The following is a 17272-nucleotide window of genomic DNA, read 5'->3' as shown; positions in this document are numbered from 1 at the left end:
CGTCAAAAAGTAAATTCTTTTATATTTTATGTTCATAAACAAGACCTAAAAGTCAAGTAATAAAATGTGGTACTATCCTAAAAGGACTGAGGAAAGTGCTAAAAAGTAAAAATTCCAAGTCAAGTCTTTGCAATTTGAGAGAGAGAGGGAGCAATAGGCTTGTCTTATTAGTTACTTCGTATTTTTTAAGGCAACGGACTCTACTTGTTTTACTAGTTACTTTGTGGGTTTTTTAAGTTTTGTTTGTTATAATTTATTCTTAATGCATAGATCGATTTATATGTTCTTCAAAAGAGTTTAGAAAATAATTGTTAGTTTGGAAATAGTATTTCAATAATATGAAACTTAAAACATTAAAAAAATATATTTTTGAAACTGTGGTAATACTCATTGCCTTAATATTTATTTTATCAAATATAATTTTATAGAAAGCATCTTTATCACAAGGCTTTTCTTCTCTTCGTCAAGAAATTTGAAAGAATTGACCTTGTTCATGTTTGACAATCAAGCTAGAAAGTGAGGAAAAAATAAAATATATAGTAAATTAATAAATAAAAATGAAAAATTTTCTTTCATATATATATATTTTTTAATACAAATAAACTCTAAATAAAAGGTAAAACATCAATAGCATTTAGATAAAATTACATGATTATTGTTGTAAACAAACAGTTTGTAACGACATTAAATAGATTGTTTGGATCAAGATCAAACAACTGTGTACGATATGTGTTTCATTTTAAATTGATTTTATGATTTGTTCAATTGGGTATTGATTATATTTTTTTGGGTTTTATTTTGCATTTGATTGAGGGTTATTTTTTTCATTGATTTTGTATTATAAAACATAATATATAATATATTTTTTTAATTTAATTTCATTTTCAATCATTCCATAGCAGACAAATTTCGAAGGTGAAACAAAAACGGAGAAGGGTGAAAGGGTCAAATTGCATGAATTTAAAACACACGTCAGGCACACTGTAGGCCTAGTAAACGCCTTTCTTGTCCGCGGGCTAATTCCTCTCTAACTCCCCTCTTCTCCCTCGCTTTTTCCCTTTTTTTTCCATAACTATCCCTTGAAATCCACCATATTTGCACCTATGCACCTCCCCAAACTAGGCTTTTCTCCGCCACCGACCCCGAGCTCGCATTTGCGATCTTCGTGACCGGTCGGTCTGTGCATTCGGAATCTGCGGCGGCGATGGGTAAGGTGGCGGTGACGGCCGCGGTTATATGCGCTGCGGCGGCGTGCGCGGCCGCGGCGCTGGTGGTTCGCCACCGCATGCGGAGCAAGGGCCGGTGGGCGCGGGCAATGGCGATTGTGAAGGAGTTTGAGGAGAAGTGCAGAACGCCGATTGCGAAGCTCAAGCAAATCGCCGACGCCATGACCGTTGAAATGCACGCGGGTCTTGCCTCCGAAGGTGGCAGTAAGCTCAAGATGCTCATCAGCTATGTCGACAATCTTCCCACGGGGTAGGTCTATGAATCACGATTTGAACATTTTGGTAATTGCATTGGTTGATTGTGTGGACTAGTAATTCCAGACTTTGGTTTTGATTCAGCTGTATTCGTTTATTCCTGATCCTCTTTTAGATCTCATGAAATGATCCTTCGCCGGATCCTTGTTTATGTAATATGTTTTTAAAAGGCTTGTTTATGTAATACGTCGCTTGACAATGTGCCTTCATTGAAAGTTATATTATTTATTTCTTTATAATGTGAAGAACCTGGAATCGTAAATCCAAACTAAAGCTAATTCCAGAAAATCATGGTAATAATTTCCACGGCCATCGTCAATTGGCGAAGGTTGACATTCTCTGGGGAAATTACTTTTTGGAAAAGTTGAGGTATAAACGGAAATTTCCACAACTTCTCCACCGTATCTCTTTTTCCCTCCTTAATAACTTTCTTCTTCTATCAAAAAAGAAAATTCGCTGACTTGGGAAGGAAAATCCAATGCAGCACACAGAACGTACAGACCAGAGGGTGTGATGTCCCAGTTTGAATAAAAACCTGACCGAGTCTTTTGACTATATTTGCTTTCCACTGTTAGCTTCTAAGAAAAGTTTACTGTTGACACATGCTATATTAATCCCTACTATTTAAAACCAATTACTGAGTGAAAAGTTGATATCTTGCGGAGGCTATTATTTAAGAAAATAGTAATTCTATGATATTACATATAAGCCAGATCAGATGCCTGCTTTCTAGCTGAGCCAATGGCATGCAAGAAGTCCTCAAAGTATGCAAGTCTGACCCAAAAACCCTCTAGTGTAAGCCTGGGACTGACCTCATGGACACAGAAGGCTGAAGAGGATGGGCAGCTCATTGCTGACTTGAGGGTATGGCTATAAATAATTAAATATTAAACAAGAATGCAGGACCTATTCTCTCCATGTCCAATATTTTAGAGGCATTTACCTATACCGTGCAAATCAACAATTTTAGACTGATGTGAAACCAAAAAATCATGCAACAAAATTTGTTTGGTTGCATCTGTACTCCATAAATCTGCTTTTATTTGCTGAAGTTGAGAATATACTTATGCTGCATTTGGGTGCATAGATGTCAAAACTTGGATTTGGATGGATTTGAACAAATTTCAGTACAATTTTGTATTACATCTTATCCTAATTCAATACAACTCCAAATCCAAAGGTTATCCAAACATAAGGTTAATATAATAGAATTCTCCTGTAGCAGCATGAATCTAGGACTTCCAAAGAATGAGGAAAACATAATATTCTTAGATTTTTTTATATTTAAATTAGTGATAAAAAATACTTTAAATTTAATACACAATGAACTGACCAACTGAGAAAAGGAAAGCAACACATTATTAAATATTAATTGTACATGTCTTCATGGATGGACTATCAACCCATAACATCAAGGTCAATAGAATTATTTCGAGTGGTTTTGTTGGGAAGAAGGGAGTTAAACACAATGAACTATGGAGGGAGATCTATGATACTTAATCTTATCTTTTGATACTGCATCTTCTAACTGAAAATAAGGGGCAAATGCCCTCCTTAAACAGAATGTAGCTTCACCCTTGAATATCTACTCATGCCTTAATTATCGGCCCACTAGTGATGCTATAAGCTGCGAATTTTAAATTCCAGACCAAAATTTACATATTCTTTGTGATCACCTGGGAAAAAAAATCTTCTATACATATAGATAGATGCATATTGATTATGTCTCTTTTGATGTTTGCATGCTAGTGATGAACATGGTTTGTTTTATGCACTGGACCTTGGTGGAACAAACTTCCGAGTGTTGCGGGTGCAGTTGGGTGGGAAGTCTGGCCGCATTATTAAGCAAGAATTTGTTGAAGTGTCAATTCCTTCTCATTTGATGGTTGGTACTTCAGATGTAAGTGTTTGTAGTCTGTCCACTTCACAATGTTGACAGCCCTTCATCAAATTGTCATGAGCATAAAATATCAAAAATCTAAAAAAGTGATTGTGATTTCAGGCACTTTTTAACTATATTGCAGCGGAACTTGCAAAATTTGTTCGTGAAGAAGGTCAAGATTTCCATCTTCCTCTTGGTAGGCAGAGGGAACTAGGTTTTACCTTCTCGTTCCCCGTGATGCAAACATCAATTGCTTCGGGGACTCTTATTAAGTGGACAAAAGGCTTCTCTATAGATGATGCGGTTACCCCTCACTGCTTAACCTTTTCTTTATGTTCAATTATTTATTGTTGATCAGTTACTTAAATTAAATCAGAATTATACCATAAAAATGTAATGGTTTGGGGGTAGTTCCAGGGGATTTTAATTTGACTAAATGCATTGTTTGTTTCTTGACTGTTTTTTGTTCTGAAATTTTCTTAATTGTTGACTGAACAGGTTGGCCAAGATGTGGTGGCGGGACTTACAAGAGCCATGGAAAGACAAGGCCTTGAAATGCGTGTATCAGCTCTGGTGAGTCCAAGGCTTTAAGGCAGTAACTTCCCTTTAAGGATCTTCATGCTGATATGTGGGATGATAATTTCTGGTCTTGTGCTTGGTATTTCATGTTCATTATTTCAGATGTAAATAAGCAATATTCAAATCATAGTGTTTTCAATTTAGAAGGCTTAATGTAATGCATTGGCAGTAGGTCAACGATACAATTGGGACATTAGCTGGAGGTAGATACTTAAACGAGGATGTTGTTGCTGCTGTGATCTTGGGTACTGGATCAAATGCGGCATATGTTGAACGTGCGCATGCAATACCAAAATGGCATGGTCCTTCATCTAAGTCAGGGGAAATGGTTAGCATTTGGTTAATATTTATTTATTTCCTTTTTTATCATAAAACATTATTATTCTTTTTTTAAAGCTTTGTTTCTCAAACAGCTATAAATTATTGTGCGAAAACAATGTTGAAGCAGCTGTCAATGTTATGTTGTAGGTAATCAACATGGAGTGGGGTAACTTCAAGTCTTCACATCTTCCACTAACAGAGTATGACCGTGCAATGGATGCTGAGAGCTTAAACCCTGGTGAACAGGTAACTGAATACTTGAAATCTATTTGTTTTTCCTTTTCTTTGCTTGCCTTCTACAATTAATGTGAACTGCCATTTTTTGATTGATTTTTACAGATTTTTGAGAAGTCAATTTCTGGTTTGTATTTGGGAGAAATTGTTCGCAGAGTTTTATGTAGAATGGCTGAAGAAGCTGCCTTTTTCGGTGACATAGTTCCACCAAAATTGAAAATTCCTTTCATATTAAGGTAAGCTACCAATTTTTGGTTTCTGCAGTTCTCGTTTATCTGAAATTTCTCATCTGGAATGCTTTCAGTTTACCACTGCTGTCCCTGTAAGGGATGTTACATAGTAGGAAATGGGTGTGTTGGCCATAAATTTTTTTGAAGCATGCACAAGCTTGTGTATATTGGTAGATTTGCATGTTTTAAGCCCCTAACCGTTCTTAATAAGATTTTTAATGTATTTCGGAGCATTTTGGTTGAGCTTACAAACATTGTGTAGTAATGGACTAATGGTAATAAATATTATTATTGGTTTTTAAAATGATAATTGTATTTATTTTTCAATTTTCATTACTTTTGGACCATATAAATAAGATCATTGGTTAAGAATATATGTGATAAATAAATTAATTGAACAAAATACATTAGGCTTGTAATATGAAATAAATATAAGTTAAATAATTTTCATTATTTGATTTGGTAAAGTCTTTTTAATGTAATATTTTTAGACCAAAAAATTTTATTATTTAAACTATAAACATATGCTATTCTAATCATAAAACTTGCCATTAAAAAATAAATTATTGACAACTTCATTAATACAAAAATTAGGAAGTAAGAGAATGTTAAGTTGAAAATTGTAGAAAAGAATTGCCAAATTACTAGTATTCAAAAAATAAAATTAAAATTATTTCACAAGAAATTTCAAGAAATTGTTAATATAAATTTTATTTGATGCGTCTCTTGTGAATATTATGAAAAATAATAATTTTATCTCATTGTTATCCTCATTATAACTTCTCCTCCCTCTCTCTTTTCTCATACAGCTAATTGGCAATGATTTATGAGTACAGAAGGAAAAATGATGAAAAATGAGAAGCAGAAGTTAGAAACTAATTTTTGTACTGTAATACTCTTGTGGTGTTCTTAGCAAACCCCTGCTAGCAGTTGCAGTCTCTGGCAGCTGCTGTGCCTGTGAGTTTTATTCCTACTGCTATAACGATGCATAAAGATATCGGGACCTCAAAAATCTGTGCTAATTGAAGCATCTGCTTGAGCCAGTTGCCACCACTATTTAAAACCATCCTACCTGCCATTTCTTGGTAGAAATTTTTTTCTCAATCCATTCTTGGTAGTTCCCAAGTTGAAAATTTTTCATTTTGTTGATTCAAAGTTTGCTGGCCACAGTGGGTTAGCTGATTGGCTGCTGCTTAACAGTCCCGTCATCTGCGAAACATTGTTTTGCTGCCAATGAAGAATTTTCATGATAATAAAGGGCAAAACAACTGACAATCAGCATGAACTTAATCTTTTGAAGGTGTTGAGGCAGTTTCACAGGCTCCTTTTTCTGTTCCATGATCTGTGGACTAATCTTTTGTACAAAACATGCATTTAATTAGTGATAAAAATTGGAATCTTACAGTAGTTACATTCCAAACTTTGGAATATGCAGGACACCTGAAATGTCAGCAATGCATCATGACACATCTCCCGATCTGCGAGTGGTAGGAGCTAAACTGAAGGATATATTAGAGGTATGCGGGTTTTTCCTTTGTAACTTTGTCTTTGAGTTACAATCAGTGGTGAGAGTCTTTATTTTGTTCATTTAATTTTAATTTTTATGTTTATAATTTTTTTTTCCCTGTTGATGCTACTCCAATGTGCCTGCTTCGCATGGCACCATCAGGCATCGTCTTTGATAGAAATTTGAATTTTTTTTTTGAGCTCTCTATATTCTGCATCCTAGACATAAAATTTGAGGCCCCATCTAAAAATAACCTGCTCCAGTTCCTTTTGATCCTAGCGTACTGGAATCTAAAGTAGGTAATGATTATTCATTTGCTTTGAGAAAGTCTTTCCAGGACATATCAATATCGATCTAGTGATATTGAGAAGATTTGGTTTCACTGTAGAATAGAGGCTCAACTGAATTTGGTAAGGAAAAAAGGATAAAAGAAAAGGGGAAATGGATTTTTGAATGCAGTATTCATGGCTGTTACTGACACTTGAAGATTGTCATACCTTTTTAATTGGGTTTTGAATTCTTGGCATCCCCTATTGAAAGTACTTTATCTTGCACTGGAGGGATTTACAATGGTATTTGAGAAATTTCAAATTGTTGTCAGGCATGATAACTTTGCCCGCATTTTAATAGCTTTTGTATTTTTTTTCTCTCCTTTCATTTCAGATATGTAATACCTCCCTCCGAACAAGGAAATTCATTGTTGAGCTTTGCAATATTGTTGCCTCACGTGGGGCTCGTCTTTCGGCTGCTGGGATCTTTGGCATCCTGAAGAAAATGGGAAGAGACACGGTGAAGGATGGGGAGAAACGGAGGACAGTAATTGCGATGGATGGTGGATTGTATGAGCACTACACTGAATTCAGCAATTGCTTAGAGAACACTTTGAGAGAATTGCTTGGGGAGGAACTCTTGGATAGTGTTCTCGTCGAGCATTCCAATGATGGCTCAGGGATTGGAGCTGCCCTTCTTGCTGCTTCTCACTCCCAGTACCTCTAGGAATCCTGAGAGTGGTTGGCTGTGGAGGTCACGCAAAGTAAAGTTCCACCATTTTTGCATTCTTTCCCATGTTCCTTTTTCCATAAACTACTTTTTGTAATTCATTTTCACTCTCCTCCATTTTTTCATTAAATCCCCCCCCCCCCCCAATTTTTTGTATCGTAGGATACTGTTTCTAGCGAATGTGAATCTTAATTTTATGACTGCAAAATTTGCGTAAGAAAGATTAAATTTATAAATGGAGTACCTGGAAGCAGTAAGGCTATTTGCTTCGACCTGCCATTCTGCCCCTTCTTTCTTGTTGCTACTTGTTAAAGTTGGGGATAGATAAAATTCAAACTTAAGTTTTGCCTGTGCTCTTGAGTCTTGAGTAGATTAATTCTCAAGTGAACTATCTTCTTGTTTTTAGTTTGTTTTTAGTCGTGTAGTGGAGATGGGTTGTTTTCACCATGTGCCCGTGACGGCTCGCTATGGTTAATACATAGAATGGAGGTAACTGATCAATATATTTTAATGTGTTCATATAAATCTTTATTTCATTTAACTTATACCTCATTCCATTTTAAGATATTGATAATTTGCATTTGAATCAGGAGAAAAAAGGTATGAATGGTATTCTTTGAATTCTAGCATATTGGTTGAGAGAATTTTTGTAATGGCCAATCTTAGTAATTTCTTTCTTTGCTTTAAATTATTGCACGGTATTCATTGGAACATTAGCTCATATTTTTTGCCTCTCAAATAATACATGATCTCTTAACCACATTGAATGTTGCATCAAATGTAATTTTGGCTCTCTATATATATAGTGCATGCAACTTGTAATTTGTCATATATGTCTAGGTTATAATTTTATACCGTTACTTTAGAATATAAGTAGTAGTTAAAATTTTTATATATTTTTGCAACATGCGTGTATATGTTCAATATGTTAGCCTAGTGTTAAGAGTCTTACAGTTTCGTGACCCTAACATATGGTTTTGATGTATGATTATTGACTTGAAGGTAATGATCGGTTAACCTAGATGCAATTATGCAGTTGTTATGGGGATGGTTTTGGTATATGCCTCTATGATGTTGTCGTTAGTTCGGATAGTTCTAATGGTGGTGTTCTTGAATATAATATGTATGATCATTAGATCCTTGGTGGTTGCTCGTATATGACCAAGAATACTTCGAAGAATGTCTTTTGGAGGAAGACCAGGTGTGCGTTCTACCTCTCTTGGTAGCTCAATAGGTGCTAAGTGAGAAACCGTAGAGAATGCTCAAGGGTGGGCTTTTGATATCCTTAAGGGGTATCTTGGGTTTTCGTGTGAGATTAGGAGTTCCACAAAGGATTCATATAGGATTAGGATCGCATGGGTCTCTTCAGTTAGAGGTTTAGGTGCACATCATTCTTAGTTTTCAACTATATGGTTGGGCGGTAAAGATAAGAGCAATGATACCAGGAATTACGTGATTCGTCAAAACCTACATCCACAGGAGCAATCGACAAGAGATTTCACTATGAAAATCATAGATACACACTCAATGATCTTCCCTCCGTCTCTCACCCCTCTCTTACTCTGTTACATGTCAAAATATGCCCAAAAGAACATATATAACAAGCTCTCGGAGGCTTCCCTTCGAATCCCCAACCATCACACCGTTTACATTCAAAATTCAAATATTTTCTCATAGCCCAGAAGCACTCGTCGACGAGAACAGGGCACTCGTCAACGAGACAGAGAAGACCACTCGTCGATGAGTCTTGAAACTCTGAGATTTCTGGCTCTTGGTGTCTCTTCGTCGACAAGCACAGACTTTGTACCAAGAACACATCCATATGTTTTTCTCCTTTTGTTAATAAACCCCCTAAATATAAGAGCCACACCATAAACAATAATCTCTACCTTGACGATTATACACCCTTTAGGAGAACCCGAAAAACATATGTGACTACTCCACTTTGAACTTGGAACGCTCGGTTGGGACTGTCTTCCTTCTAGCACTTGGAGACATGCACCAAATCCAAGCAACGCAACTTGAACTTGCTGATGACAGTTTCAACTTCTACCATCAACTCCGATACAGTTGTAGATGCAATACTTGAATACTTCACCCTAAACTTCTAACAAGACCTTTTCACAACAAAAAACACAAAACCTGTTGCAAGCCTTATATCACCAAAGCTCCATGTGTTGTCTTCAACAAAAACTAACAACTGATGATTCACTTTGTTGCCTGTTGAAACACCCCATTTCACAATCATGGGGAACCTTTGACATATCCCGGACATCATAGCCCATCCTTGGGTACCGTACGGTAGACATTCAATATTGATTCTCCATAGAACTCCCTTGAGACAGCAAACAAAGTCACCCTGCTATTCCATACATGAAGCCACCCTGAGATAACACTAATCTCCCTGTAGCCCTATCCACAAAACCACCCTGAGATAATACCAATCCATGCAGTTTTTTCCATGCAAATCAGCAAACCAAGGCCTATCTTGGTTGTACCCAATGCATTTGAAAAGTAAGGTATAGTCCCAAAAGGGGGGGTGAATTGGGATTTAAAATTTTTTTTTAAATCTTTTTAGGAATTCTTAACTTATTGTTGATTCTTCAAACTTTCAGCAAAAACTTATTTCTTTATTTAATCCACAACCACACAAACATTCAATCATTCAAGTAATCAATCAACCAACCCAATCAACCACAATTTGAAAGCAAACAACCAAACCAAGATTAAAATATACAACACTTTGGGTAATGTAAGAACTTAAGATGGTTATTTGTTTATATAAGCCCTATGGATATAAATTTGAATCAAGCTCTCTAGTGAATGACAATTTATGTTTCCTGATATAAAACCCTGTATTAATGGATTTGCTTTTTCAATATGATATGCAATATGAAATCCAACACTCTTTCCAAAAGCCTAGACTTTTAATAAACTTTTAGTTAAAGAATCTTTGGGGTGTTGACCAAACAACGTACTCTTTTGTGGTTTCCGCAAAGTATTGATCAACCAATGTACTCCCTTTCGGTTTCTGCAAGCTCAAAAACAATTTACACTTCAATTTACTTAATTTCCAAACTTCGTAGTATAAATAATTAAGAATTTAAATCATCTACGTGTTAGGAATATACGAACAAATTCCCGAAACCTGTGAGAAACAAATAGAGAAAGAATAACGCCAAAGAAAAAAAAAATTCAATCACACGCACAAGACAATATTTACGTGGTTCGGCAATTTTGCCTACGTCCACGGAGTTGCAGGGATTTCAATATTATCAGGAAGAAAGCACAGAGAGTGCGGCTATACAATTCTCTCGCTCTCGCTCTCTCTCGCGGATACAACCACACAAACCCTAATCACCCGAAAGCACCCTTTTTATATGTTGCGCCAAGGGTTCCGTTCCGAATGGGCTCCAAAAAATTTTCCCTAGGGGCGTTGCCCCCGAACCCCCACGAGTACGGCTTGTACCGCTTAGTCCATGAGCGCTGTGGCTTGGGCCCTTCGCTCCATGGACTAAGCCTTAGGATAGAAATCTCTAATTAAACAGAGGTCGGGTCGTCATCCAAATTAAGACACAACTAGGCTCCACAAAAGCCCAACACTACGCAATTTATATGTGCTGAAAATAAAAAGTAAGGGAAAGAGAGAGTGAGAGCGGGATTTTTACGAGGTTAGGCTTATACCCAACCTATGTCCTCGCCTTTGACAAATCACCAAAAGATTCACTAAAATCGGTTCCTTTGTCAGGCGGAACAACACCGTTTACACGCATTCTTTCAGTAGGCTAGAGTCCACCTCTCCAAACGATGTACCCTCGTTTGATCACTCCTTCAAATAGGCTAGAGTCCGCCTCTCTAAGCGATATCCCCTCGCTTAGCCAATGATCCAAACAACCATTGGAATTGTCAATTTACAAGATACAAATCAAATAGATGTACAAAAAATTGCTCCTCAAAGAGCTGATTAGTACAGTTCAAAACTATATATTTCAATAATATTCACAATATGAAATTCAGATTGAAGCTCTAGAAATTTTTTACCGTATGATTCTTTCAATGGATGAAATAATTGATAGTTGAAGCACAATATCAATGAGAAAATTAGCAAGACTTTAGTAACTTTGTGCAAGTTGTGAGCAAGAGAGGGTTTTGAGAATTTTAGAATACTTGAGAGAGATTTTGAATGCTAGGTTGAATTCTTGGTATTGAATCAAGTTAGCTTGGGTGTATTTATAGATGTAGAAGAGTATCTAACTTGTTCCCCAAGTTTACTTGGAGTAGGGTCCAAGTTTTAAATAAGTTTGAGCCCCAAGCAACTTAAAATTTCAAAATATGTCCGTTGTGATTTTAAAAGTTGCTGCGTGACAGATGACTGTTAGTACTCTGGCAGTTGGCTGACAGTGTTTTTCACGTTTAAAATGCCTAACCAGAAAGGTGGCAGTCGCCTATCAACAAGCAGTCAAGCGCTTGTCACTGAACAACTTGGTTTTTTAAAACATTCAAAAGGGTGACAGACGACTAGCAAAACACACACAATCGTCTCAATTTACCCTGACAGTCGCCTGTCAACACTAGACAGTTGATTGTCATGCTTTTGTCTTCTTTTTTAAAGTTCTTTAATATGGAAGTTGACTTCCATTGATAGCCAGTCTCCTGTCAATTAGTTGTTTCTTATTTTTGATCTTTCTCTTCTTTGCTTATTTATTCTTGGAATATTAATTTATTTTACTTTGAAAAATATGTTCTAAGACTTAAAACTAAGGTCTCTAAGTCTCTTTCCATAATGAGCTTCAAAATGAAAAATCATACTTGAATTATATTTGAAGTACTTACAAAGCTTGTCCTAAAAACTGATTTAACTCCTCTTTGCTTTTAATTCACTTTGTCGCTGATGTTTGATCGTTCAAACTTCTTTTGAGCTTTCATTATGGATCATCTTCTTTGATATAAGGCTTTCCATGGTCCTTGATTCTTGTGAGCTTTCAAGATATGTCATTTGAGGTCTAAGTTTCATTTGATCTGAATGAGCTTTCAGAATTGTCCCTTTCTGAAATCCTCTTTGCCTTTATTAACTGAAATAGCATCACTTTGAAGCAAATTAGATAGTTTTACTTTGTTATCATCAAAATCAAGAGTTGTAAGCCTAACTAGGCCAACAACATTCATGTCAAAACTTTTCAACAGAGTTTCCAATTGATTAGTCTCGGTCAAAGCTTTTTCAGCCAATAACATGTTATTCACACACAACATATACATCACTCCATAGCATCCTATTGCCCTCTTCCAAACTAAAAGCCTCACCAACTTTCCTAAGTAGTGATCTGATAGTGCTCATGAGCCCACTGTGATCCTACTTGTCTCCTGAGATGAAAAAACGCCCTGCAATATGAATTATGTCATCTCTACCCTGAGTCTGTTGCTCCACCTGCATCACATGCACATTCATGCCGTAATATTGTTGACCCTAGATAGAACTGCTCGCATTTTTTCCCTGAGTCTCTAACTCCATCTGAATAACATGACTGCTACTACTGCAGTTTTCTGACATTTGTTTCTCTTCCTTTACTTAAGTACGCTATCCCATGGCTCTATCACCAAAAGTCATGTCTTTAATCACCCTTTTCTTTGCTATAGGATCACTTAGCTTACACTCACCTTTCTTATACCCCACAAAAGTATATCGTCCAAACATAACACCAAGCCTAGAATCTCCATCACTAGAATAGTGCACCAGTGGACATCCACTCGCAACCGAGTAGTCTACCGCAAAACCTGCCCACAATTCACTTGCAACTTTCCCATCTAATGATACCTTTGGCGGTCGATCACACGAGAAACTCGCCATATTCATTGACATCACCAAGAAGTACCCTACAAGCTCTGCATATAACCTGACTTGCTCACAAAACTCCTTGAACAAAACCAGCGTACTCAGACCTAATGTTTGACTTGAGAATCTCTCTCTCGGTATGGTTCTCGACCTCAGCCACTGCTTGAAGTATACCAAGACCTTTCGTGATAAATACACGAAATACATATGTTTATCTCCTGATGTTATCATCATTAGTTCCCAAATATTTGAATACATATAGTCACCCATATGCTTTAACCGCATATGCCACAGGTACCTGACTCAGATTCAACAGATGCAACTCCACCTACAACCGTAACACCCTGCAATGCATAAATATTTCCTGCTACTTTTTCCCTTTTCATCAATATCAAGTTACCTTCACACACTTTCATTTCTCCACATTCAGACTAGCTCGTAACGTACAATATCCATTACGGTCTAAAGTTCCCAATGAAATACCATTCTTCCTTATACCCGATTTATGCTTTACATCACATATGATTCTTACAACACCATCATATATTTTGATTTTGACATTTCCAATAACAAACATTTTGCATGAAATATCATTCTTCCATCAAAATGCAACTAGTATAAACTGATCTGTAGATGTCAAACCATTTTCTAGGATAAAAGCATTTGGTATCTAAGATCCAAGAATCACCCGTGAGGCACTCCGAACCCGATGAAACACTTAGCATATCTCTATCACTACATTCTGACTTTTCATCCACTGTACTTGAAGATTTTGACGAACCCTTGACATATATCGGCATTCCTATTTTCACCAAACTAATGCCAGATAATTCTCATCCATGATGTGATACAACACGTCCTTAGTCAAATAAAAATGAATGATTGCTTCTAATTCATTCCAAGTCGTTGCATCCATGTTATCCGGTTGAAATTCTGCATAAACCTTTCACCATGCCTTGCTGCACCACGAAATCCTTCAATTCAGAGGTTATACAACACACGCTCTGATACCAATTGTTGTGAAAATAACGTCTCTTCCAACAATGCACAGAAGAATAAACATTGTAAATTATCAAACAATACTATATGCAACAATCTTGTTGACTTTTTGAGTCCTATCTTGTTTTGATTATGACATATACAAAGTATCTTACTTGCGCATTGAGTTTGTGTGCAGGATCAATTTGGCATGATTGGGCAATGTCATATGGAGGCTCGAAGAAAATGAAGCCTTAGAGTGTTTTCATTTGTATTTGTATTTTATATTATTCATTCAGGTATGTAATATATGGTCTGTAATAACTCCATCACTTGCATGATAGGATTGTAATGCTCAACATGATCATAAATTGACCATAGGGAACCAAATGTCATTAGGGCACCCTTCGGTCAATTGACGTAGGTTTTTTGGGCTTAGTGTAGAAGCTCAAAAAGGCCTTATAAAAGACCTTAGGTTCTTGCACAAACTCTTAGGATTATCCCCTCTATCTTACAATTCATACCATGTATATCAGGGATAAACTCTAGTAAGAATCTGAACCTAAAATAAAATGTAAAAGGGTTTTGGTCGACCGAACCCAGCTGTGTATATTCAGCTTAGTCAATCGAACCTCTCAGGGGTCAATGGTTTGACCAAAATATGGTCGACCAAATGTTTTTGAACATATCTTCTACGGTCAACCGAACTCGCACAGGTCTGATACCCAACAACTTAGCCGACCAAACTTTCAATTTAATTATGGTTGGGTTGACCAAACTGGTTGAACAACAGACCGAACTCAGATATGGTCGACCAAACCTCAAAGGGTTCGTAAATCGCCTATATTTAGCCGACCATTTTCTGTAGTTCAAAAGTCCTTCGGTTGACCCAACCTACAAATACGACCGATCGAACTTTAAATGTGCTCGATCGAAACTCTCAGGTTGGCCAAAATTTACCGAGAGCTAATTAGGGTAAATTAGGGTTATTTTTTTTAAACTCATTTAAAACAATTTTAATAATTCCCCTGATGTCCCCAACGGTCAAAATTTTTGATTTGTCTATATATATGACCTCATTTGCAAGATTAAGCCAAGATTAGCAAATAGATTAGGAAAAAAAACTCTCTCTAATTTTTTATACACCTATTTGCTTATACTCCTCATTTTTGCAAGCTTATTTGTTCTACTCTCTCAAATTCCTTTTGATAAAATCATTTTTTAGAGAGTATCATTTTTGTTGTTCTCCTTACTTGCAAATTAATTGCAAGATTAAAAGGAGATTGACTGGGTTTTATTGTGTGCTTCAAATCTTTGTTTGAAGAATCATCACTCTCATATACTATATATTTTAAAATTTTTTTGAGAGTATTTTATTAAAGTTCTTCCCATATTTTGATTGATACACATTTTGCTTTGGGAAAAATCTTTTATTGCTTGTGTGTCTTTGCAAATTCATTGCAAGACTCAAGAGCTTCTTGTGTGATTATCGAAAATTATTTTAGAAGCTTAATCACTACCTACACTTCATTGGCAAAATATATGTGAGGTAGAAATTATATTGTGCCTTGATTTCCTTGATGAATATTTAGAGTGCATTATACGTTTGGATCAAGGATCGTATAGATATTTGCATCTCTCACATTATCATATATTTTATTTGGTTGAGAGATTTAGTTGAAAATCTAACTTGAGCATTAAATCTTTATCATTAGTGAGTGCATTGGTTGTATTGTGCTTAGTGGTACATATCTGCTTGTGTAAGAAACATTTGTTTGTACGCAAATTGTTATATCTGTTGTATTCCGGACGTGTGGTCGGAAGAGGGAGACTTGCCCTGTGAAAAGTCTTGAATTGGCTTTAACCTGATTAGGAAAGTTATGTGCACCATCCTATTAAAGTATTGTATTAGGTGACGCTTCACCCGTTAAGTAAGCCATAGTGGAATCTTCTTACTTGTGAACTTGAGGCGGGGACATAAATAATATTGGCCGAACCCCGATAACATATCTAGTGTTATGTTTACGCAATTTACTTTCTGCACCTGTATGTTTATGTTTATTGGTTGAATATTTGATTGGGTTTGTAATTACATAAAAAGACCTTAGGTTTGTGTAATACTACTTGTGGAATCTGTTGATTTGGATAAACTTAGGAATAAATTTTTAAATACCAAATTCACCCTCCATTCTTGGCAATACACCAATTCCAACAAATCTTAATGGTGAAATACAGAATTATTCCACAACCATAGTAATATAAAGAAAGTAAAGATAATAGAAAGTAAAGATAAGAATAATGACACCAAGAATTACGTGGTTCGGTAAAGGCTACATTCACGGTAGCAGTCGGTAAGAGATTTCATTATGAAAATTAAAGATACACACTCAATGATCTTCTCTCCTTCTCTCACCCCTCTCTTACTCTCTTACATGTCAAAATATGCCCAGAAGAACATATATAACAAGCCCTCGGAAGCTTCCCTTCGAATCCCCAACCATCACACCATTTACATTCAAAATTTAAATGTTTTCTCGCAACCCAGAAGTACTCGTCGATGAGAACAGGGCACTCATCGACGAGACAGAGAAGATTACTCATTGACAAGTCTTTGTTACTACCCTGCACCAAAAACACATTCATATTTTTTTCTCTCTTTATTTATAAATCCCCGAAATATAAGTCACACCATAAACAAGAGGGTTTAAGGACTCTATCCATCCCCACTCTCAATACAACGGGTTAAAAAAAAAAAAAGAAAAAAAAAAAAAAAAAGGGTGATGCTAAAACTATCCTTTTCTCATTCTTTGAATCTTTTGGTGGGGATGGACAAAAATAAAAATTAGACAACACCGTGAACTGTTGTTTTCAAACACCAACCCCTCTCTCTCACACACGCTCGGGGTACACGTGTCTGCATCCCATCCTCCCTCTTGGGGTGCACGTGCAGGCATCCCACTCCCTCCCATTTATCCCAATGGGAAACAGATATATGTAAACGTCTGAGGGAAGATGGCGGCCATAATACTTTATAATAATATATAGTATAAATGTTGAGAACAGAGAGACAGAAATGTGTCCCCATACTATCTTTTATATATATATATATATATATATATATATATATATATATAAATGGGATAATGAATGCGTAGTTGGGAGTAGGAGAAGTAACCATCAGCCTCCCTGTGACTTCTTCCTAGCTTGTGGTCTCAATTCCAAAGTTAGGCA

General features: G+C 36.3%; 1 protein-coding gene across 1 annotated transcript; it reads left to right on the top strand.

Annotated features, from left to right (window-relative positions):
* Positions 1 to 990: 990 nt before the first annotated feature.
* Positions 991 to 7507, top strand: LOC131164339 (hexokinase-1-like). Its single transcript, XM_058121452.1, has 9 exons — positions 991 to 1476; positions 3231 to 3381; positions 3484 to 3666; positions 3862 to 3936; positions 4115 to 4270; positions 4411 to 4509; positions 4603 to 4733; positions 6163 to 6244; positions 6898 to 7507. The coding sequence occupies exons 1-9, from the start codon at positions 1205 to 1207 to the stop codon at positions 7228 to 7230; spliced, it is 1482 nt and encodes a 493-aa protein (XP_057977435.1). The 5' UTR covers positions 991 to 1204; the 3' UTR covers positions 7231 to 7507.
* The last annotated feature ends 9765 nt before the right edge of the window (positions 7508 to 17272 follow it).

This window comes from Malania oleifera, chromosome 9 (assembly GCF_029873635.1).
Source record: "Malania oleifera isolate guangnan ecotype guangnan chromosome 9, ASM2987363v1, whole genome shotgun sequence".
Classification (NCBI taxonomy): domain Eukaryota; kingdom Viridiplantae; phylum Streptophyta; class Magnoliopsida; order Santalales; family Ximeniaceae; genus Malania; species Malania oleifera.
Note: the sequence above shows the minus strand (reverse complement) of the source record. Positions and strands in the feature narration are given on the sequence as shown.

Bases quoted from the DNA above. Each gene is read 5' to 3' on its own strand.
- LOC131164339 (XM_058121452.1), top strand. From the start codon at position 1,205: ATGGGTAAGGTGGCGGTGACGGCCGCGGTTATATGCGCTGCGGCGGCG. The intron at 3,667-3,861 runs GTTACCCCTCAC...TTGACTGAACAG, and splicing joins GCTTCTCTATAGATGATGCG to GTTGGCCAAGATGTGGTGGC. The intron at 4,734-6,162 runs GTAAGCTACCAA...TGGAATATGCAG, and splicing joins AAAATTCCTTTCATATTAAG to GACACCTGAAATGTCAGCAA.